General features: G+C 35.1%; 2 protein-coding genes across 2 annotated transcripts in view; both read left to right on the top strand.

The window, feature by feature from the left end:
- LOC112905414 overlaps nt 1–3,316 on the top strand; it is a 13,144-nt gene extending 9,828 nt beyond the window's left edge. Inside the window, exons 2-3 of the mRNA XM_025977787.1 lie at nt 252–472; nt 3,056–3,316. Of these exons, the coding sequence (XP_025833572.1) occupies nt 252–472; nt 3,056–3,316 (482 nt within the window). The remainder of the gene's footprint in view (nt 1–251; nt 473–3,055) is intronic.
- Nucleotides 3,317–3,614: 298 nt separating this feature from the next.
- LOC112905413 lies at nt 3,615–7,075 on the top strand. The gene is made up of 2 exons (XM_025977786.1): nt 3,615–5,190; nt 6,618–7,075. The coding sequence occupies exons 1-2, from the start codon at nt 3,615–3,617 to the stop codon at nt 7,073–7,075; spliced, it is 2,034 nt and encodes a 677-aa protein (XP_025833571.1).
- Nucleotides 7,076–25,944: the final 18,869 nt, after the last annotated feature.

Raw genomic sequence — 25,944 nt, 5'->3', positions numbered from 1 at the left:
TCAAAAAAAAAAAAAATAAGCGCAATTTAAAAACAACCTGATTCTCAAATTCTAGAAAATTTATCAAATTCCTGATTTAGTCCATGTTATATCCCTATTATTTCCCTAAATCAGGTTTTCCTAGTAAGGAACGCACACGGTAGTGCGTTACTTTTTGAACTAGGACCTTGTCGGGTTACCTTATTAGAACCAAGTAAGGAACTTGGTTGTCCTTACAAGGTCCTAATACAAAAATTAACCCAAATTGTTAGTCGGGTATCCTCTCCCTAGAGTTGAAGATATTCTAGAAAATTTAGGTATGTGCACCTACTTCAGTACACTTGATTTGGCTCAAGGTTTCCACCAAATCGAAATGGACCCTAAATTTTTGGAGAAGACTGCATTCACTGTCGAGAATGGTCATTACGAGTACGTTAGGATACCATTTGGTCTGAAAAACGCACCAGCCACCTTCCAGCGTATGATGGACCATGTACTTCTTAAATTTTTACATAAATCATGTTTCGTATACATGGACGACGTTAGTCGTTTTCTCAAAATCACTCCAAGAACATCTGATACATTTGAAAGTAATCTTTCAGGAATTATCTAAGTACAACTTGAAGATTCAATTAGATAAAAGTGAATTTCTACGAAAGGAAGTACCATTCTTAGGACACGTGATCACCCCAGAAGGAGTCAAACCTAATCCTGAGAAAATAAAAGCCATCCAAGACTTCCCTATCTCTAAAACACAAAAAGACATTAAAGCCTTTTTAGGACTAGCCGGATACTACAGAAAGTTTATTAAAAACTTCGCCAAAGTCACAAAACCCCTTACAAAATGTCTCAGAAAAGGTGAAAAAATCAATCATAACAATGAAGAATATATCGACGCAGTCAATAAATGAAAAGAGATTATCACTAACGCAGCCGTTCTCGCCTACCCCGATTTTTCTAAAACATTTACCATCAGCACCGATGTTAGTAATTTAGCAATAGGCTCAGTACTTTCCCAAAACTCACATGCCATTTCATTTTATTCCAGAACTTTAAATTCGGTAGAACAAAATTATTCAACTACGGAAAAAGAATTACTCGCCATTGTTGACTCTTGTAAGCACTTTCGCCCGTACGTATTCGGAAGAGAATTTAATGTAGAAACAGATCACAAACCCCTTACCTGACGTTTTAAATTAAAAGAACCTAATGCTCGATTAACTAGATGGAAATTAAAATTAGGCTAATATAATTTCGATATAGGTTATAAACGCGGTAAAGAAGACTATGTTTAAGTTTAAGTTTAAGTTTAAGTTTAAGCTCTAAGTCGTTTTGAAATTAATAATAATGAATAAGATAACAATGACGATTTAGATCTCATTTCATTATTTCCAAATGTAGACCAAACCGACGAACTTTCCCCGAAAGTACTCGATGATATCATTGGTAATACTTCATTACAGTTACCAACACCTGCAGATCTTGAAGACAACGAGACAGTACACACAAGTGAAGAAAATACATCTTCCCTTCCTATTTCAGAAAAAGTTTTGCAATCTTATACTAATTCCGTTACATTCAAATATTCAGATGCTTATGTAGTATGCAGACATGACTTAGTTCTTAGTTAGTTCTTAATGTTTAAATTTTAAGTTATTATAGTCATAAGAATTATTTACTTATATTTTGAAAATGTACATGTAGCAGCCAGATCCTCGGACGCAATCCTGTCATAAAGTTTATTACCGTTGCTTAAAGAAAAAGACCTCTGGGACGGTCAAGAAGTACCGATTACTGTACAATTTTAAAAAGGACGGAATCGGGAGTCTAAGAACAACCCTCGAAAAGGTTAGACGTCGTGAGGGCTTGGCTCATTCATGTAAAACTTCCATGTTCTGTTAACTTAATCTTATTCATCTTATAACTTGTTTCTTTTAATAAATCGTTATATTTACACGTCCCTGTTAACGTTACTGTTATATCCCTACATAATTTTGGGGGCTCGTCCGGGATACAGTGAAATCGTTAACTGTGACTTGCGAAATTAATAACAACGTCGATAACTGACAATTTTCGTATCTGTGCGTGGTGTTGAGAAAAATTAAAGACATTCAAACAACGAAAGTAGTGATCCGACGGATCTTCAGTTGTGTAAAAGTTGTTGTGAATTGAAAAAGGCTGTTTCAAAAACACCATGGTTGGCCAGCAAGATATTGAAAAGATGAAGGTGGAAGAATTACGTGAAAAGTTGGAAGAACTAGGTCTTTCTGTGGATGGGACAAAGGCAATATTGCGTCATCGGTTACGTGAGGCTTTACATGAGAACAATGATACATCCGAAAATGATTCAAGTGAAGATGATGAAGATACCGTCAACCAACAAAATAAAAGAAGGTCACGCGATAAAGTTCTATTGACTTTTCGCGATGTAGAAGAGTCGCTGGAAAAATTTAGCGGTGATAAAAAATTAAATGTTGAGAGATGGCTTGAAGATTTCGAAGAGATGGCAAACTTATGTGAGTGGAAAGACATGCAGAAAGTAGCATATGCAAAAAGATTGCTTACTGGTTCTGCAAAGTTATTTGTAAGGTACGAGAAGTGTGCAAAAAATTGGGCAATGTTGAAAAATGCATTGACAGCAGAGTTTAAAGAAGTAATCGACAGCTATGAAGTTCATCGTCAGTTAGTGGGCAGAAAAAAACAGCTGGACGAAACATTTCAGGAGTACACATACAAAATGCTTGATATCGCAAGCCAGGCGGACATAGATGTACGTACAGTTATTAAGTATATTATCGAGGGTATTCCTGATGATCCTGTAAATAAAAGTATTTTGTATGGTGCAAAAACAGTGCGCGAACTTAAAGAAAAATTCATGCAATATGAATGCATGAAAAGTGAAATGACAAAAGTAAAAAATAGTTATAAAGACGATAGTAAATTTAGACGAGGTAGTGATAAAAATATGAAGATAATTAGACATGATAAAAAAGTGAAAAGATGTCATATTTGTGGTGCGTTAGAACATTTAAGTGCTGATTGTCCCAATAAAGGAAAAGGTGTGAAATGTTTTAAGTGCAATGACTACGGTCATATAGCGTCGAAGTGTCAAGGAACAGCATCGAACAGCAAATCAAAGGAAACCAACAGCATTACACAAGCAGCTAAGAAGAAACTCGTCAAAGAAATTGTAGTTAAGGACAATAAGCTTACAGCCCTAATAATAGACACTGGAAGCGATTTGACTCTTATGCGGACAGATGAGTATGTAAAAATAGGTTCACCCACATTATCGCGAAATAATATTAAGTTTGATGGTATAGGGTTGTTAGAATAAGTTGTATAAGCCAAACAGTTTGTGAGGTCCTAAATGTGAGACAATTGCTGATAGATGGCGCTATTTATCGATGCTGTCGCTTTTGTTAAGTCAAGTTGTACTTTCCATGCTAAATGTCAAGAAGAACACAGTGGTTATAGTAAATCTCTATTATAATATTGAATCCTGATTATTTCTCCCACAATTCCATCAGGTTATGGGCCCAGGATACGCGGGAAATATTTTTGATGCAAAACGCCAGACGAGTGTGCAAAATTAACCAATAGAACCGGCAAGTTAATACTCGTGTGTGTCCACAATGGCGACATCGGCAACAAGTGTAGGAATTTCAGTAAATTTTGAGAAACTCGGTGGAATATCAAATTATGGAAATTGGAAATTCTTAATGCGTATGCACTTGGTACATGAAGATTTATGGGACTGCATCGAAGAGTCTACAGCGGGTGTCCCCAAGGTCACCGATGAACGCAAACAACTGAAAGCTCTCGCAAAAATATGTTTAATGGTGCAGTCGGCGTCTTTCTCTCATGTACGAAACGCAGCGACTGGGTATGAAGCCTGGCGGAACTTAGAAACGGCGTATGAAGACAAAGGGTTGTGTAGAAGACTCGGACTTTTACGTACATTGTTTGGATTGAAATTGGAACAATTTAATGATATGGAAGCGTACATCTTGAAGATCACAGAATTGGATCAACAACTACGAGACACAANTGAAAAAGGCTGTTTCAAAAACACCATGGTTGGCCAGCAAGATATTGAAAAGATGAAGGTGGAAGAATTACGTGAAAAGTTGGAAGAACTAGGTCTTTCTGTGGATGGGACAAAGGCAATATTGCGTCATCGGTTACGTGAGGCTTTACATGAGAACAATGATACATCCGAAAATGATTCAAGTGAAGATGATGAAGATACCGTCAACCAACAAAATAAAAGAAGGTCACGCGATAAAGTTCTATTGACTTTTCGCGATGTAGAAGAGTCGCTGGAAAAATTTAGCGGTGATAAAAAATTAAATGTTGAGAGATGGCTTGAAGATTTCGAAGAGATGGCAAACTTATGTGAGTGGAAAGACATGCAGAAAGTAGCATATGCAAAAAGATTGCTTACTGGTTCTGCAAAGTTATTTGTAAGGTACGAGAAGTGTGCAAAAAATTGGGCAATGTTGAAAAATGCATTGACAGCAGAGTTTAAAGAAGTAATCGACAGCTATGAAGTTCATCGTCAGTTAGTGGGCAGAAAAAAACAGCTGGACGAAACATTTCAGGAGTACACATACAAAATGCTTGATATCGCAAGCCAGGCGGACATAGATGTACGTACAGTTATTAAGTATATTATCGAGGGTATTCCTGATGATCCTGTAAATAAAAGTATTTTGTATGGTGCAAAAACAGTGCGCGAACTTAAAGAAAAATTCATGCAATATGAATGCATGAAAAGTGAAATGACAAAAGTAAAAAATAGTTATAAAGACGATAGTAAATTTAGACGAGGTAGTGATAAAAATATGAAGATAATTAGACATGATAAAAAAGTGAAAAGATGTCATATTTGTGGTGCGTTAGAACATTTAAGTGCTGATTGTCCCAATAAAGGAAAAGGTGTGAAATGTTTTAAGTGCAATGACTACGGTCATATAGCGTCGAAGTGTCAAGGAACAGCATCGAACAGCAAATCAAAGGAAACCAACAGCATTACACAAGCAGCTAAGAAGAAACTCGTCAAAGAAGTTGTAGTTAAGGACAATAAGCTTACAGCCCTAATAGACACTGGAAGCGATTTGACTCTTATGCGGACAGATGAGTATGTAAAAATAGGTTCACCCGCATTATCGCGAAATAGTATTAAGTTTGATGGTATAGGGTCAACAGGTAATGAAACTCTTGGCGAATTTGTTACTGACGTAAAAATCGATAATGTTAGTTACTGTATGAAATTTCATGTCGTTCCAGGTAAAATATTGAAATATGATATATTAATGGGGACTGATTTTCTAAATCAAGTTAATCTTACAGTCAAAGCAGGTAGAATAGAAATATCAAAGGTTGCCGATACAGGTATAAATAACGACGACATTCCCGAAATTTTGTGTATCAACGCTATTGAAAATTCTAATGATGTCGATTTATCTTATATAACGAATACTGACCATCGTAATACCGTAATAGAAATGATCGAGAATTATAAGCCTGAAAAAATTAGTGAAGTTGGTATAAAAATGAAATTAATATTAAAAGACGAAGTTCCGGTTTATTCCCGACCGCGTCGTTTGTCTCCTCACGAAAAATTTGAAGTTGATAATATAATAAAAACGTGGATTGATAAAGGTATAGCTCAACCATCTACATCAGAATACGCTAGTCCAATCGTATTAGTAAAAAAAAAGAATGGGTCTACGCGAGTATGTATCGATTATAGGGCTCTGAACAAAAAGATAGTAAAAGACCGGTACCCGTTGCCGTTAATAGAAGATCAATTAGATTTACTTCAAAATACAAAAGTTTTTAGTACAATAGATCTTGAGAATGGATTTTTTCATGTTTCTATAGACGTAGACAGTCGTAAATATACCTCTTTTATTACCCCTACAGGTCAATATGAATTTTTGAAAGTACCTTTTGGTCTATGTAATTCACCATCCGTTTTCCNACTAGACCGACGTTCATATACGGGTTATGTGTTCAAAATAGGTAACTCTGTCGTATCGTGGGAAAACCGCAAACAGAGAACGGTCGCACTTTCAACTACTGAAAGTGAATACATGGCTTTATGTGAAGGAGCTAAGGAAGTTACATTTATCAGAAATTTCTTACATGAATGTCTAGGTAAATTGTTGTCAGTGACTCTGTATAGTGATAGTCAGCACAGAAAATATGTAATAGTCAGATTAATCATAGTCGAAGTAAGCATACAGATATTAAACATCATTATGTAAGACAAATTGTAAAGGACAAAATTGATGATTTAGAATATTTGCCTACTGAACATATGCCTGCAGATGTTTCAACCAAACCTTTGTGTAAAGATAAGCATTTAAATTGTATTTCTAATCTTGCTTTACAGACTGTTTAGTTTAAGGGTAGGTGTTAGAATAAGTTGTATAAACCAAACAGTTTGTGATGTCCTAAATGTGAGACAATTGCTGATAGATGGCGCTATTTATCGATGCTGTCGCTTTTGTTAAGTCAAGTTGTACTTTCCATGCTAAATGTCAAGAAGAACACAGTGGTTATAGTAAATCTCTATTTTAATATTGAATCCTGATTATTTCTCCCACAATTCCATCAAGGGTCAACAGGTAATGAAACTCTTGGCGAATTTGTTACTGACGTAAAAATCGATAATGTTAGTTACTGTATGAAATTTCATGTCGTTCCAGGTAAAATATTGAAATATGATATATTAATGGGGACTGATTTTCTAAATCAAGTTAATCTTACAGTCAAAGCAGGTAGAATAGAAATATCAAAGGTTGCCGATACAGGTATAAATAACGACGACATTCCCGAAATTTTGTGTATCAACGCTATTGAAAATTCTAATGATGTCGATTTATCTTATATAACGAATACTGACCATCGTAATACCGTAATAGAAATGATCGAGAATTATAAGCCTGAAAAAATTAGTGAAGTTGGTATAAAAATGAAATTAATATTAAAAGACGAAGTTCCGGTTTATTCCCGACCGCGTCGTNTCAGCATTTGTGTTGTTTTTCCCTTTGCGATAAATTATGTTATAGTCATGTTCTTCTAATTTTAGTCTCCATCTTATTAATTTTGAATTTGGTTCTTTTAGATTGAATAACCACTGAAGAGGCTTGTGGTCGGTAATTATGTTAAACTTTTGTCCATAAATGTAAGGTCTAAATAATTTTGTGGCCCAAATGATTGCAAGGCATTCTTTCTCGATAGTTGAATAATTTATTTCTGTTTTGCTTAATGTTCGACTTATATACATGATTGGTTTGTCTTGTCCGATAGGACCTTGAGAAAGTACTGCTCCTAAGCCAAAATTTGAAGCGTCGCAAGTCACATTGAACGGTTTGTTAAAGTCTGGATAAATTAATATTGGGGGGTTACTAATAATTTTCTTAATAGTGTTAAAGGCATTAATGAATTCGGGTGTGTGTTCGATCTTTGAGTTCTTTTTTAAACATGAAGTTAAAGGTTTAGTAATAGCTGCATAATTCTTTATGAATCTCCTATAGTATCCTGACAATCCGATGAATGACTTAATCTGTTTAATAGTTGTAGGTAATTGAACTTTCTTAATTTTTTCCACTAATTTCGGGTTTGGCTTGATACCGTCGGTCGTTATAAGATGTCCTAAGTATTCAATTTCGCGTAAGCAGAATTCTGATTTCTCTAGCTGTATTTTAAAGTTATGTTGTCTAAGTCTGTCAAAAACTGTTTGTATGTTCTTTACATGTTCCTGAAAACTATTTCCTAAAATAATTATGTCATCGAGGTAAACGAGACAAATTTTGTTAATTAATCCTTGTAATACGCTGTTCATTACCCTAGCGAAACAAGCAGGTGCGTTTCTAAGTCCGAATGGCATTCTTAGAAAGTGCCAATGTCCGCGTTCTGTTGAAAATGCTGTTTTTGCCCTATCTGCTGGTTCTATCTCGATCTGATGATAGCCGCTTTTCAAGTCTAATTTAGAAAAATAACTGGAATTGCCTAAAAGATCTAAAATGTTCGCAATATTTGGTATAGGGTATTTGTCCTCTATAGTTCTTTCGTTTAACTTCCTAAAATCTACTACCATACGCCAGTTGACCTTTCCGTTCTTATCCGGTTTTTTGGGTACTAAAAATATAGGTGAATTATATGGGGATTCACTCTCCGTGATGATGTTTTGTCTTTTTAATCCTTCAACCTGTCTATCTATCTCGTTGCGTTGCACTTGTGGGAATCTATAAGGCTTAACGTAAACTGGAATTTCTGAATTTAAAGGTATTTTGTGCCTAACTGTATTGTTGAAAGTTAATACGTCATTTTCTTTATAAAAGATATCCTTATATTCTTCACATAAGTTCCTAACTATTCTATTTTCGTTCTGTGGTAAATGAGATAAATCTAAAGGAAGTGTACTTGTTGCGTTTTTACATGGTTTAGCTGTAAACATACTACAAACGTCTAGCTCGCTTTGATTTATATGTCGTACTTTAATTTTTGTCTTTGTTGGGGTTTTTATTTTTGATGTGCCAAAAATTGGAACCTCGCAGTGATAATTATCTGCGGTTGTTAATGTTTCTGGGATTATTACGCCATTTACTTCTTGTTGAGGTACTAATATCGGTCCTTTTCTTATTGGTACTGAAAATTTCTTTTTCTCTAATTTTGTTGCAATTTGAGTGTCATAACGCGTTAAAGGATGAATAACATTATTTAATACTATTGACCCTATCTCGTAGTCTATTTTCGCATTCATAATTTCCAAATTATCTGATCCTAAAAGGATATCAAAGTCCTTATGAAATTGAACTAAGAAAAATTTTAAATTTTGCTCTTCCTGGAATAGATCTACGTTAAGACATTCGTTATGTGTTGTTTCCGTCATTATAGTTCTAAGTAAAAAGTATTCTTTATAAATATAGTCCTGAAAATAATTATAAGCTACCTTAGGATTAATTAGTGAATTTGTAGCGCCAGTGTCTACAAGAATTTTTAAATGAGTGTTTTCTCCTATCTGTAACATTATGCATGGTAACGTGCTAAAACTATTGAAATTTGTTAAAAAGCTATTATTTAATTGTTGTCCGAGGCAGGTGGTTGAAAATTTACGACATCTACATGATCTTGGTTTAATTGTTCATTATTACAACCTACTGAATTAATTTCTTCCGTATTATTACAATTATAGTAGTCCTCTGGGAAATATTCGGGGTTGGTTTCCTCGCAATAATTCTGATTTTCATAGTAATTTTCGTCCTCACAATAATTTTGATTTTCGTAATCTACTGGTTCAACTTCCGTGCAATTTATGCGCGGTTGACGCCAATTTTTAAAAGCTGTACGTTGAAATGTGCTTGATCTTAAACTATTATCTGGTGGTAAATTTTGGGTGTTTCTTGTAATTGGAGTATTGTTTACTCTATTCGTGTTTTGATTTAATTGTCTAAAACTATTCTGATTTTGAGATGTACTTCTTGGTGTGTAATTATTTTGTGTGTTTGGGTTATAGTTTCTTTGTTGGAATGATTGCATTCTTGGTTGATTTGTGAAATTATTTCGCGATGTATTTTGTGCTACATTCCCACGATTTACAAATGAATTATTTTGGGAAGTTCGGGTGAAGTTTTGGTTTTGGAATTGGTTGTTAATCGGTTGGTTAATGTGAACCTTTGGGGAAATATTAGTCTTTTGCTTTTCGGGAGGATGTTTTGTGATGAAATTTAGAACTGTATTAGTTGCCGCTGAAAGCGTTGCGTGTTCCCTAACGTCCATTATAGTTTGTAACATTGCTGGGCTGTTATTATATAACACCTCTAAAGCTGTTTGTTCATTGATTTCCTTATGAATTTGTTTTTGTTCTCGAGTTAAAGCTGAATCTGACTGTGTTTTAATGTCTAATCTTGTCTGTACTGACCTAATTCTTTCTATGAATTCTACCAAATTTTCATCTTGTTTAATTTTTAGCATTTTAAATTGATGTGATAAGATCTTACGATCAGTAAAATCGCCAAATTTATGTCTAAGAGCTTCCTTGAGTAATATCCAAGTGTTAATATCTGGTCTACAAGTTACAAAATCGCTAGCTTCTCCTGTTAATTTGTTACAAATCAAACAATATACATACTCGTTTAGTGTTACATCTGCAGTATTACCATATTTTTGGTAAAAGCTATCTACCCTAAGAATGAAAGTCTCTAAATTACTACTCTTTCCCTCAAATTTAGGTAAAATCTCACCATAATTTCTAGCTGCACTAATTAATGACTCTGTATTTTGGTTCGGCATAATTGTTTCGTTTGTGTTAAATACGTCGCTTATTCTAATTGAGTTAATAGACTGATTTAAATCCTCTAAATCTAAGATTTCTACAGACATGTAAAATTGCTAAATCTAACTTATATTAATTACGTTGGTTTCTTCTTAATATTTCGATGCACTTTACACTTTTTGAAAGATAAACAAAATTGATCACTTACTTTGAAGTTGCGTTGTTTGCAGGGGGTTGAGGTAGTTACTTCTCAGAGCTGCGATGAGTTGGAAGACTTCCTGCGGTTCCTGATCCCTTTTGGTGTGTTTTGCAGGGGGTTGAGGTGGTTGCTTCTCAGAGCTTCTATGAGTTGGAAGACCTCCTTCGGTTCCTGGTCCCTTTGTGTGTTTTTGCAGGGGGTTGAGGTGGTTGCTTCTCAGAGCCTCGATGGGTTGGAAGACCTCCTTCGGTTCCTGGTCCCTTTGATTTTGGTCGGTCGGAAGACCCTTGTTGGTTCGTTGATCTTCTCGTTTTTCGGGGTGCTAGTGATTTTGGGATTTCTTCCACGCGCACACGAACGCAAATGCAACACCGAAAAAGTCTTTGAAAATCCACAAGACTGCGCCAGTTAATGTTTTCTGCCGCCGAATTTACTTTTTAAAAACGCTTTTTATTTTTAAGATTGAAATTCGACTGGCTAAGAAAAACATGAGCTGCTGCCCCGTTGAAAGAAAACAATAATACACTATGTGCGTTAATTATAATTCAATCAAGATGTTAACAGGTTAACAGTGGAACAACAACTGATTTTAATTAATCACAATTATTAACATTACATTTTTTATTCAATATCTTAGTAAGCTAATTAATATCAGAACAATGCAATTCCCTGAAAAGATTACTATTCTTACATGCGTTGCATGCTGACGTTGCGTCTTATAATTATTACAAAGTATTTTAGATATCATAACTAGGTAGAATACTTAGGTCACATTGTTGAAAATGGCACCGTTAGACCCTCAGAACATAAAACAAACGCCGTAGCTAACTTTCCTAAGCCGGGTAGTATTAAAGAAATTCAAAGTTTTTTGGGCCTTACAGGTTATTTGCGAAAGTACATACTGCGATACTCTATGATAGCTCGCCCGTTGACGAATTTATTAAAAGCCGACGTTAAATTTAATTTTGGATTAGCCGAGGTAGAAGCATTTGAAACACTGAAATCTGCATTATGTTCAAAGCCGGTTTTAAAGATCTATCGCGTAAATGCAGAAACTGAACTGCATACGGATGCATCGCGCTTAGGATATGGAGCAATATTAATGCAAAGAGACACAGATGACATGAAGTTTTACCCAGTATATTTTGCGAGTGGTAAAATTACCTCCGCAGAAGAAAAATATACCAGCTATGAGCTCGAGGTGCTAGCAATAGTAAAGGCGTTAAAGAAATTTAGAGTATATTTATTAAGCATACCGTTTACAATAGTAACTGATTGCCAAGCGTTTCAAATGACTATGAATAAGAAAGATTTGTGTGTGAGAGTTGCAAGATGGGCCCTGTTGTTGGAAGAAGTTCAATATAAAATCGAACACAGACCAGGCAAACGAATGTCACATGTCGATGCACTTAGTAGAAACCCATTACCAAATGTTTTGATTTATTTGAATTATTTGATTATGATTATTGTAAATTAAAGAGAGCACAGCATGAAGATAATGAATTAGCTAATATTTTTGTGTTAATAAGAAATTGTAAAACTAAGAATATGAGATAAGAAATGATATTTTATATAAAATTGTAAACAATGAATTTTTAATAGTTGTACCAAATTGTATGCAGATGCAAATTATAAGACGTGCACACGAAAACGGTCATTTCGGAATTAATAAAACCGAGGCTCTCATAAAACGCGATTATTGGTTTAAAAATATGCGAGCATGTCATAAAAAATTGTATAGATTGTATTTTAGTCGAAAAAAAACATGGAAAGCAGGGAGGTCTATTGCATGCAATAAATAAAGGTAGCGTACCGTTGGACACGTATCACATTGACCACTTGGGCCCTATACCGTCAACAAAGAAATCATACCGCTATTTAATTGTTGTCACTAGTTTTGGTTTCTTCTTGGAACTTTTGTTTTTTAAAAAGAACTCACAATCTTTTAAGCAAACTTTATTCCAAAAAAAACACCTTTTGACAATTACTTACTAGCAATACCCTATGGGCGGAAGCTAGTCAGACATAAAAAGTCTTAAAAGTAAAAGTNTGTTTGAGCCGTTTTAATGCGCTCAATGAAGTTGGCTAAATTTTCATTTGGTTTAATTTTGAGATTTTTAAATCTATGTGCCAAAATTTTCCTATCGATGTGATCCTCGAATTTATTCCTGAGCACATCCCTTAAGGATGGCCAGTTCTGTATGTCAGGTCTACACAAAACTAAGTCGTTCGCTTCACCTAACAATTTTGAAAATATCAAACAAAAAAACATAGTCGTTGAGAGTCTCGTCATCTGTGTTTCCATATCTATTAAAAAACTGATCAACACGTAAAATAAATGTCTCGAGAGTGTTAGGATTACCATCATACTTAGGTAAAATATCGCCGTAATTTTTTGCGGCGGAAATAAGTTGTTCTGTGTTAAGTCGCGGCGCCTGAGCCCGCTGAACATTATCGTTCTGCATAATGAAATTTGGGAAAATTTCGCTTCGTCGGAAACCTAAAAATCCCTCTCCTGACAAGTTCAATGAACCAAAAGTCGCGTTCAAATCCTCTAAATCGTCACTTCCGGTTGATACATTCATTAATTGACATTAACCTAACTATCTTACAGAACTATTACCTATAACTTATAACTAATCGAGTACACATAAACTCTAAAATGCTTTTACAAAAATGTTTCGTCCTACATGAAAGAGTAAATCATCATTCTTAGACTTACTTTGTTTTTCGTGACTCGATGACTCTCGATGAGGTGATTTCGTTGCTCACTTGGTGATTGAGGTCGTCGTTTAATTGCTGTTTTGTGGTGATGTTTGCTGTTTGGACCCGTTCGTCCTCTGATTCTGTTGTTCTTTGCAGCTCACAAATCCCAATTCTGTAGGGTTGAAACGGCAATCCACATCACAATTTTTCACAATTTTCACAATTTTTCACAATTTTCACAATTTTTTTACAATTTTCACAATTTTTCACATTTTTTTACAATTTTGGCAATTTTGACCCCTTTTTGGGCGGCACTTCACTATCACGGATTCTTTATCTCCGAATTTTGATAGACTGTTGGGAGTGCACTGGTTCCACAGAATCTAGTTCACCCTTCACCACACGGACCGTATTTTTCCGAACTTTTAGTGGTTACTAAATTAGGCAGGAACTTTGATCCGTTACGACTGCGCCAGTTTTGGTTTCTTCTTGGAACTTTTGTTTTTTAAAAAGAACTCACAATCTTTTAAGCAAACTTTATTCCAAAAAAAAAAAAACACCTTTTGACAATTACTTACTAGCAATACCCTATGGGCGGAAGCTAGTCAGACATAAAAAGTCTTAAAAGTAAAAGTACAGTAAAGGTGAAGATGCACCTGTATTTATAAATTAAATTAGCCATACCTTGCGTGGCGTGATATCTTGCGATGCGTGGCGTGATTTTGTTATGGGAACACGTGTTAGTTTGGATAACTCATTGATGCATTTTCAAAGTTTGTATGGATATACCCAACACGTTCAACAGACACAGCTGCCGTAATTGATCGGCTAAAGAGACAGTCCTCTATATTCGGTAATCCCAGAAGAATTATCTCAGATCGAGGGACGGCATTTACCTCAGAAGCATCTAACGAGTATTGTAAAGTAGAAAAAATGTATGTATTACAACAGGTGTACCTCGAAGCAATGGACAAGTCGAACGAGTAAACAGGACGCTTATTCCATTATTAGCAAAGTTATCAGCTCCGAAACCCGAAGAATGGTATAAACATGTAAATACCGCGCAAAAGTACTTGAACGCTACAATTCATCGCAGCACCAAAAATACACCTTGTAAACTTCTAATTGGTGCTGACATGCGTTTGAAAAGTGATGACCGTATACGTGAGATCATTGAAGAAGAACGGACAAAAATTTTCGACAAAGAACGAGACGCTATACGTGCTGAGGCAAAAGACAAAATTGCCCAGATGCAGAAATAAGAAATTTTTTAACAAAAAGCGTAAAAAGGCAAAAAATTACCAAGTGGAGAACCTTGTCGCAATAAAACAGACACAATTTGGGCCAGGTTTGAAAATGTATCCCAAGTATTTAGGTCCATACCGTATTACAAAAGTTCTCCGTAACGACCGCTACATAGTGAGCAAAATAGGTAATCATGAAGGGCCGCGCGAGACATCAGTATCAGCTGACCACCTGAAGCCGTGGACACAGTATGATGAAAATCTTCCTAAATTTAATCGAGAAAGTAAAATACCTGAAACTGACGACGAAAATGAAACAGACGATGATGCTAACATCTGAGGCCAGATGTAATGCAGGATGGCCGAATGTAGTATGCAGACGTGACTTAGTTCTTAATGTTTAAATTTTAAGTTGTTATAGTCATAAGAATTATTTACTTATATTTAAGAAAATGTACATGTAGCAGCCAGATCCTCGAACGCAACCCTGTCATAAAGTTTATTACCGTTGCTTAAAGAAAAAGACCTCTAGGACGGTCAAGAAGTACCGATTACTGTACAATTTTAAAAAGGACGGAATCGGGGAGTCGAAGAATAACCCTCGAACAAGTTAGACGTCATACGGGCTTGGCTCATTCATGTAAAGCTTCCATGTTCTGTTAAGTTAATCTTATTCATTTTATAACTTGTTTCTTTTAATAAATCGTTATATTTACGTTACTGTTATATCCCTACACTTATAACGTTAAAAGAAAACGATTCTCCAAAAATTTTAAACAATCACAATTCGATGTTAGTTTAAGAAAAGGAAAATGTTTCTATTATCGAATGATAAATGTAATTTAGTTTCTAATTGTACATTTGTCAGCACATCACATCAATTTACCATAATCATACCATTAAGAAATAAGATTATTATCTCAACTAATAGTAGAGTAGAAATCATTGAAGAAGATTCAAATCAGATTATTTTTGCTAATCAATCTTGTATTATCTATAACTTTACAGAAATTAGTATTAATGGTAATAATTATAAAATAATTAAAGAAACATTTCAAATTAATTTACCAAAAACATTTCCGATTTCAACAAACAAGTATCTTGATGTAAAAATCGAAGAATTATCAGATTCAAATCAAATTAAAACAAATTGAATNTCCGCGGTGACCCGGGATATGCAGTTGTTTTAAAATTTCCCTTTGTTCCTGAAGGTCAGTGACATCTTTTAATAGTTTATTAGTGTACAAAAATTTAATAAAATCGTCAAAAGCGTTATGTATCATTTGAGCAATGTTTTCGTATAAGCACCTATCTTTCGTATAAATGCAATTAATAACTTTTGGGTCCGCGTATTCGCGTAATACGATAATCAATTCGTTCTCACCATTATTTCGAGTTATGTGTAGTAAATATCTCGTCTTATCAAAAAGTTTTATTTTACTTAATTTCGGACTACTGAAAAGAGTTATAACAAATTGCATCTTGTGGAGACTAAGGGGTTTGTCTGTAATTGGCAATGTCGCTCTTACATTCTCCGATTGAGAATGTCTTGTGACACTAGAATTATCTTCTGGAGTTCTTGTCGAATCGAGCAGGTTCCGATTCTCAAAGTGTTCACGTTCTGGGGGTTTGATCCTGATGTCCGACAGTATCTGAATTTTCTCTTGTACAGGTTTTTCGGCAGGTTCCGCCACCAAGCATTGCTCTGGTTTCAAATTTTCCTCAGGTAAAAATTCGTCCAAGTCGCTCGGGTCAATGTAACTTCGTTCGGCTATATCGCCAGGATGGTTAAACATAGAAAGCAAGTCCTCCTGTGTTTCCACCGGGTACGTCTCCAGTCGCGATAAGAAGTCAGCATTAGTATTAGCTTTCCCCTTTTTATAAGTTATCGTGTAATCAAATTCTTCTAGCTTTAACCGCCACCTTACCAATTTTGAATTGGGCTCCTTAAAATTAAATAACCACTGGAGTGGTCCATGATCCGTAATGATATTGAATTTCCGTCCGTACAGATACGGCCTAAAAACCTTGGTCGCCCAAACTATTGCCAAACATTCTTTTTCCACAGTTGAGTAGTTTTGTTCATGATTATTGAGGGTCCTACTTATGTACATTATAGGCCTGTCTTTCCCAATCGGTCCTTGTGAAAGCACGGCACCCAAGCCTACGTTCGAAGCATCCGTAGTTACATTAAATTTTTCGTTGAAATTAGGATAAGCCAAAATAGGGGGGTTTGTAATTAATCTTTTCACCGATTCGAACGCATTTATAAATTCTGGTGTATGAATAACCTTACTATTCTTTTTCAAACACGCTGTAAGTGGCTTCGTTATGGTCGCGTAATTACGTATGAATTTCCGATAATATCCGGATAATCCAATGAATGATTTTATTTCCTTTTGGGTCAACGGTAACTTAATGTTCTTAATTTTGTCAACTAATTTAGGGTTAGGTTTAATTCCGGTTGTCGTTATAATATGACCTAGATATTCAATCTCCTGTAAAACAAATTCCGATTTTTCCAATTGTATCTTAAATTTGTGCTGCTGTAACCTCCTAAATACCTGTTCGAGATTCGAAAGATGTTCTTCGAAAGTTTTTCCTAATATAATTATATCGTCCAGATAGACAAGACATACTCTATTAATTAGGCCTTTCAATACATTATTCATGACGCGCGCGAAACACGCGGGGGCGTTTCGCAGACCAAAAGGCATACGAACAAAGTGCCAATGTCCCCTCTCGGTGGTAAACGCTGTTTTATGTCTATCCTCAGGTTCAATCTCGATTTGGTGGTATCCGCTTTTCAGATCTAATTTCGAAAAGTAATTTGAACTTCCAAGCAAATCTAAAATTGACGTAATGTTGGGTATCGGGTATTTATCCTCAATCGTCTTTTCATTTACCTTCCTAAAGTCCACGACCATGCGCCATGACTTATTACCGTTTTTATCCGGCTTCTTTGGTACTAGAAAAATCGGAGAGCTGTATGGTGATTCGCTCTCGGTAATAATATTTTGTCTACGTAATTCCTCCACTTGCCTATCAATTTCCTGTTTGTGTATATGAGGAAAACGATATGGTTTTACAAAAACTGGTACATCAGAATTTAGGGGAATTTTATGTTTAATTGTATTGGTAAACGTCAATACGTCTCCCTCCTTATAAAAGATTTCTTTAAAGTGATCGCATAAATTTTGAATTGAAATTCTTTTGTCTTGAGATAAATGGTCTAACTCCAATTGAAGGTGTTGTACATTACTATTAGGTCTCATTATAGCGCTACATATATCCGTATCATTCTCATTGATATGCATACTTTTGATATATCGTTTTGGGTTTGTTCTATTAATTTCGCCAAAAACCGGGACCTCACAGTGAAAGTTATTCGCTACTGTTATTGTTTCGGGAATGATTACGTTGTCATGTAATTGTTGTTGTGGCACCCTTATTAGTCCTTTTCTAATTGAAGTCGGAAACGTCAGTCGAGTGAATTGACTTTGTTTTACGAAACTAGAGCTATCATATCTAAATAACGGATAACTTATATCGTTTAAAGTTATGGTACCTGTTGAGTAATTAACCTTGGCCCCCATCTGATCAAGACTCTCTGAGCCAAGTAGTGCGTCGAAATAGGAGTGAAATTTGACTACGAAAAATTTTAAAAATTGTTCTTCTAAAAACAAATCCACTACGATCGACCTATCGTGCTTAGTTTGGGAATTTATGGTACGCAGAATAAAATTTTCGTTACATAAATAATTAGAAAAATAAATATTTGAAGGTTCGGGATTAATCAATGAATTAGTTGCGCCTGTGTCTATTAATATTTTAAGTGGTGGATCACTAGTTACTATATAGGGTAATGAACTTAATACTGGTTTCTCTCCGAGGCAGTTAACTGAAAATTTAGTACGTTATGTGCATTTTCGTCATTATTACAATATGGCAAGGATACATCGTTTTCATATAGGTATTGGTCAGGATAAGAACTCGGATGTTGTTGGTCTGATTCGGGGTAATTGTACCTATTCACGTCGTTATCCAAAAATTCGTCGTCATAATTTTGTGCGTGTTCACTACACTCATTACCTACAGTTTTCTGATCTTGGCTAAAATGCTCTGAAGAATTTCCATGATCAATTTCGGTATAGTTAAGATTAGGCTGTCGCCAACGTCTAAAATTCGAGGACTGGTAATTCGGCCTTTGAGTACTTCCGCTCACGTCATTAGTCCTATTCGGGTTATTGCTATTATCGGTGTTCCTGTTTAGATTGGGAGGTTGATTTTGGGATTCCCCATTTGAATTACGCGGTGAATATCGGGCAAAAGAAAAATTTGCTTGATTAGGTATTCTCCATTGTGGTTGATTCGGGTAATTGGGACGCGTGTTAATTTGATTTTGACGTAACTGACTCACATTGTTATTAAATGAATTGGGTAGAAATCTATTAGTTTGAGGCACCCTGGGTTGAAGGTTTGAAGGGTTACGAGTTGGCTGTTGGAAAGGTTTAGTTTGTGGGAAATTTTTCTCTATTGGATGTTTAGTAATGAATGTTAGTACCGTACCAATAGCCTGTGTCAGAGTAGAAAAGTTCCTGACGTCCAAAATGGTTTGTAGCATTGGTGGACTGTTCGAATATAAAATTTCCAAAGCAGTTTGTTCATTAATTTGTTTATGTACAACCTTCTGATCTACCGTTAAATCATTTTCCCTGGAAATTTTAATGTCTAACTGTGTTTGAGCCGTTTTAATGCGCTCAATGAAGTTGGCTAAATTTTCATTTGGTTTAATTTTGAGATTTTTAAATCTATGTGCCAAAATTTTCCTATCGATGTGATCTTCGAATTTATTCCTGAGCACATCCCTTAACGATGGCCAGTTCTGTATGTCGGGTCTACATAAAACTAAGTCGTTCGCTTCACCTAACAATTTTGAACATATCAAACAAAATACATAGTCGTTGAGAGTCTCGTCATCTGTGTTTCCATATCTATTAAAAAACTGATCAACACGTGAAATAAATGTCTCGAGGGTGTTAGGATTACCATCATATTTAGGTAAGATATCGCCGTAATTTTTTGCGGCGGAAATAAGTTGTTCTGTGTTAAGTCGCGGCGCCTGAGCCCGCTGAACATTATCGTTCTGCATAATGAAATTTGGGAAAATTTCGCTTCGTCGGAAACCTAAAAATCCCTCTCCTGACAAGTTCAATGAACCAAAAGTCGCGTTCAAATCCTCTAAATCGTCACTTCCGGTTGATACATTCATTAATTGACATTAACCTAACTATCTTACAGAACTATTACCTATAACTTATAACTAATCGAGTACACATAAACTCTAAAATGCTTTTACAAAAATGTTTCGTCCTACATGAAAGAGTAAATCATCATTCTTAGACTTACTTTGTTTTTCGTGACTCGATGACTCTCGATGAGGTGATTTCGTTGCTCACTTGGTGATTGAGGTCGTCGTTTAATTGCTGTTTTGTGGTGATGTTTGCTGTTTGGACCCGTTCGTCCTCTGATTCTGTTGTTCTTTGCAGCTCACAAATCCCAATTCTGTAGGGTTGAAACGGCAATCCACATCACAATTTTTCACAATTTTCACAATTTTTCACAATTTTCACAATTTTTTTTNACGTATACGTGAGATCATTGAAGAAGAATGGACAAAAATGTTCGACGAAGAACGAGACGCTATACGTGTTGAGGCAAAAGACAAAATTGCCCAGATGCAGGATGAAAATAAGAAATCTTTTAACAAAAAGCGTAAAAAGGCAAAACATTACCAAGTGGAGAACCTCGTCGCAATAAAACGGACACAATTTGGGCCAGGTTTGAAAATGTATCCCAAGTATTTAGGTCCATACCGTATAAATAAAGTCCTGCGTAACGACCGCTACATTGTGAGCAAAGTAGGTAATCATGAAGGGCCGCGCGAGACATCAGTGTCAGCTGACCACCTGAAACCGTGGGCACAATATGATGAAAATCTTCCTAAATTCAATCGAGAAAGTAAAATACCTGAAACTGACGACGAAAATGAAACAGACGATGATGCTAACATCTGAGGCCAGATGTAATGCAGGATGGCCGAATGTAGTATGCAGACGTGCCTTAGAATAAGTTAGTTGTTAATGTTTAAATTTTAAGTTGTTATAGTCGTAAGAATTATTTACTAATTTTTAGGAAAATGTACATGTAGCAGCCAGGTCCTCGGACCCAACCCTGTCGTAAAGTTTATTACCGTTGCTTAAAGAAAAAGACCTCTGGGACGGTCAAGAAGTACTGAGTACTGTACAATTTTAAAAAGGACGGAATCGGGAGTCGAAGAATAACCCTCGAAAAAGTTAGACGTCGTGAGGGCTTGGCTCATTCATGTAAAGCTTCCATGTTCTGTTAAGTTAATCTTATTCATTTTATAACTTGTTTCTTTTAATAAATCGTTATATTTACGTTACTGTTATATCCCTACACTTATAACGTTAAAAGAAAACGATTCTCCAAAAATTTTAAACAATCACAATTCGATGTTAGTTTAAGAAAAGGAAAATGTTTCTATTATCGAATGATAAATGTAATTTAGTTTCTAATTGTACATTTGTCAGCACATCACATCAATTTACCATAATCATACCATTAAGAAATAAGATTATTATCTCAACTAATAGTAGAGTAGAAATCATTGAAGAAGATTCAAATCAGATTATTTTTGCTAATCAATCTTGTATTATCTATAACTTTACAGAAATTAGTATTAATGGTAATAATTATAAAATAATTAAAGAAACATTTCAAATTAATTTATCAAAAACATTTCCGATTTCAACAAACAAGTATCTTGATGTAAAAATCGAAGAATTATCAGATTCATATCAAATTAAAACAAATTGAATTAACGCCATTAACTATACATTATACTTCCTATATTTTTACTGTGTTAATTATTTTAGCAATAACAACATTTATAACATGTATTATTTAGAAAAAAATGTATATTAATTATAAGATATGGCAAAATAAGGAAAAGATCACAACTACGTGTAATAATGATGAGGACATCATTCATCTAAGGGGGAAAGAGTTAAATGATCGCTAATACTTAATAGTTACACTCAAAATGTCACGTATTCCTACGTGACCTAATTAAGAGCTTAATGAGGGAAAGGCAATACCTTTCTATTTGTTACGTCAAATTTGTAAAACCCAATTTGGTATAAAAAGTCGTGTTTTTTATAATAAAGTCAGATTCTGTTATACCTGTAGTTGGTAAGTCTTTGTGCTAACCTACTAAAAATTGTTCCCGTGAAATAAAAGTTAGTTTTTAAAAACTGTTTTTGTGGAACGAGATATTTAACTATGTGTATACGTATTATTTTGTGAATGTTTTTCTATCCTATTCCATAGTTGGCGTCTCGGTTCGAATGAGCAGAACACTGGTTAAATAGTAACGTCCTTTTAAACAATTAAATAATGATAAGTCAATTCGTGAAGACTGTCTTTGCGCATTCCGGCTTTGACGCCACTTATTAACTCAATGTAGGTACCATTTCACGGAGGCCCTTCTCCGTCTCTGCTCCACCCAAATTTTATTTTTATATAAATTGAACAATAATAAAGTTACTTTCGAAGGTTTTGGTGTATTCTTACCCCCGCGAAGGGAGCAGAAGGAGATGAAGTAGGGAATTGTAAATATATCGAGTTGATTAGATAAGTTTTTTTTTCTTTAGTTTTTTAGTTTTAAATCTCCTATGCAGTGTAAATATTCATATGTACATATTACTATTATGAACAACTGCCGCTGTAGTACCGCAAGGTGGAGCAGTGGCACCATTGTAAATATTTTGCTTAATAAATTGTATTGTCGGGTAGTGCGGGCGAGAGCCGCCCTGTATTAAAGGACAATAACAAGACGGCCAAGCCTGGTAACAAGGCTGCCTCGGAGCAGAAGGGTGTGGCGATGTTCGTGAGGTCACACGACAAAAAANTTATATTTAATATGACTTTACTATCCATATCAATTACAAATCCTTATAAGCTCTCCCCCCTCTACCTATATTTTATATACTTCAACGCTGGTGTTATTCCAAGAATTAGGTAATTGCCAAGCTTTTTTGATTTGAGTAATACTGTTCTATTGTTAAGCATTCAATACTGTGAGTGACGTGTACTCGTGCGGAAGTACTCTGAGCGTTTGGACGCTTTTTTTAAATATAATTTGAGAATTATTTTTTGTTAGATCGGTTTTGTATTATATTTTGCTTGTATTACGCGTCAAGTTAACTTTGGTTTATTATTATTTGTTCTTTATTATGTGTTTTGAGTTATTTTAAACATTTACAATGGATAAGGAAGTTTATTTGATTGGAGTTCCCACAGACAGTATTGTTGGACGTAAACTTCCAAATTTTAAGGAAGCGTTGGTGTTGTTTTTTTATTATCACAATGTTTTAAAGTGTGACATTAAAACAATTGCTCTTCTGACAATAAATAAAGTTGAAGAACAATGGAACAAAGCCCAAATCCCAGTTTGTGCTACTCAAAATTCCGTCAATAAGCTTTTAGGAATGTTTAAAAAATGGAAAAATTTACAGCGTAGTTCCCATCGCAAAAAATCTTCTACCCAAAACAAAAATGAAAATGCTTTTAAAATTAAGCTGAAAGGGATTTTTGACATCGCTCACAAACATGCACTAAAAGATATTAGTGACGAGCAAAAAGAATTTTTGAAAGCACACAGATTGCCAGATCGACGTGGTTTTTTCGATGAAAGTTCCCAAAACTTGAATGAAAATTCTGATGTAATGATGGAAGTAGACGATGAAAGTATGTATTAAATTTAATTATAATATAACAAATTTTTAAATTCTTCGATTTTCANAACTACTAAGCACCCGCAAACGTACGGAATGTACGTGCGTACACACAATACATGCATCGGGCACATGTGTGTGTGTGTGTGCGTGTACATTTCCTACGACAAAACGACAGTTACTGATTATGCTCGAAGTGACGGAGAGGAGGGTTCACTGTCAAACGTTAAATATTTGTACCGGGACCTGGGTGATTTGAACTAGAATACATATGTACTTAGACAGCCAAGTCGACCGATGTCACCGATGGAATAAATTAATGGTACTAATTAGCGGAACACCCATGATGCTACCAGAAATCCATGTACGTATACGATGTACATATACTTACCGAAGAATGTGTCTGTTCAATTATCACGAAACATTCTCTTGAACAATTATTTTTTAACAAGTACCTTACCTGCTCGTTTATTTACTAAACGGCTCGTTCTCTTTCCTAAGAATAATCGAGAACACTCTCTCTGCAGTACAATTTGCCTAATTATATCTAAAATTATATCTGTTAAGTTTTTGGCGCCTACATAAAGCAAATTTATTGAAAAAAGGGTGAACTGTCATGTCCTGACTATGTAACTACTTTCACTCCTAATTAGGTTACCTATATAAGACCGCTCCAACCCATTTGTAGTTAGTCCTAATTTTCGCTTATTGCTAATAAAGTACAAATAAGTTACGGCATTTGTTTTGTTAGGCAACTCGGGTTTCTCGTAATAATTAGTATAGGTTCCTGGTGAATCTAAGTGATACTTTTTGTTACTAAGTGAGAAGCATTTCCTGTTGGATTATACGAATTAAAGTTTGGTGCTTAATGCTACAACGTTAGTGCATCATATCTGAAATTCTACGAGTATACATCCAATTTAGTAGGAACATCACCTGGTTTGACGGTCAACCCCTAAAAGTTGGCAAGACCCTCATATCCAGACGTGAAAAGTGGCGCTGCGAACAGGATTCCCTATCGTCAACAACAGTTAACAAGAAAGGAACAGCAATCTCAAAGACAAGGTTTGGCGAGGACCATCGACCCTTTTTCTGCCTACGACCGCCCTTCACAGCGTGGACTAACGAGTCATCAAAAACAAAACATTTTATTTATGTTTACACGAGAGATACTCGCGGGGTAAGTGATTTTGCAACATTTGAGCCACATTTGTTTTTTTTTGTGTGTCTATTTTGAGTTTCCTTGTATTCCTTGTTGTATTAATCATGTCGAAAGGAAACGAAACCCCAAGCGTATCTAAACCAAAGGAAGACGTCAGAGACGATATTTCGGAAGACTTTCCGGAAGTTTCTGATTCTTTGTTTAACACTCTCTTGAATCTTATTATCTCTTACATTCACGGTGAACCGAGAAAATTATTACAAAATCGCGATCTTCTGTCGTGTAGGGAAATACTAGAGTTTTTAATTAATACATACCAGGAGGAAAAACACTCCACGCATGTTGTGCTAGAACTTTGTACTTTTCAACCTAAGGACGAAAGTGTTACGGGAATTTATCAGGAAATATCCCGTTACACTGACTCGATTTTGAGAACTAAACTTCCCACGATAGAAAATGAAAAAGGTAGGAAGGCAGTATCAGAGTTCGTAGAGGAAATAGCGATAGCATCTTTTCTTGCAAAAGTAAATCCAACAATTTCGAACATTTTGCAAACAAAGCATTATAAGTTGGTTAAGCATTACTATGATGATGCGAAGACAATTGAAAAATCTTTTCAATACCGCCAGATTACACGAGCTTTCAATAAATTTGCTAGGGACGAGCGTAAGCCGAAACAAAAATACCCCAACCCGGTTAATAAAGTTTTTCAAAAACACAATATGAGTTCAAAATACGCCCCTTAAGAAAACAACCCTTCACCGTCTACATCCAAGGAATGAGTCACACTCGATGGATGGCTAAGGCGATTTATTGTCTGAAAATATTTATTTTTAGAGACGAGTTTAAACTCAGTGCTCGTGAAAAAAATAGTCTTCGAGAAGAAACCATGCTTTTAAATAATTCCTAATAATGAATTATTTAAAAGCATGGTTTTCTTCACCTTCTGCTATTCTTGATCCAAATCATGATCTTACTTTTCTGCAAAAATTGATTCGATACGAAGCCGTTAATTCTAAAATTTCGAAAACTGCTACTGAAAAAATGATTAATCACCTGTGGTACTTAACTGAAAAGCTAGCTATAATTTCCTTGTTCGATGATGGAGTAGAAGTTGAAATGAAGAAAAAAATGGTTGTAAATATGAAGTGTCGAAAAGGAAAAAAGTTTAAGGCAAGGAAATTTGAAGTTGAAAAAGACCATTTGAATGCACTCTTAGACAAAGATATCAGTGATTTTGTGTCGATAGAATCTGTATCTATTTTCGAAGATTTTGATTTACCTTACGACTTTATTGATAAAGATGTAAATTCTTGGGCTAGTGATGAAAGTTTTAATGAATGTGTGTGATTTCTTACGAAACTAATGGTCGTAAATGACGTTGCGGAGCGTGGTGTAGCGTTGATTGAACAATACAATAAGTGTTTTTCGAAAAACGAGGATCAATTACAATACTTATTGCTAGTTATAAGTGAATACAGAAGAAAATTGCCTAATTGTAGCAAAAATCTTTTAGTGTAACGACATATATTACTTTGATTATA

The sequence above is a fragment of the Agrilus planipennis genome, unplaced genomic scaffold (genome assembly GCF_000699045.2).
Source record: "Agrilus planipennis isolate EAB-ADULT unplaced genomic scaffold, Apla_2.0 scaffold87, whole genome shotgun sequence".
In the NCBI taxonomy this organism is placed as follows: Eukaryota; Metazoa; Arthropoda; class Insecta; order Coleoptera; family Buprestidae; genus Agrilus; species Agrilus planipennis.
Note: the sequence above shows the minus strand (reverse complement) of the source record. Positions and strands in the feature narration are given on the sequence as shown.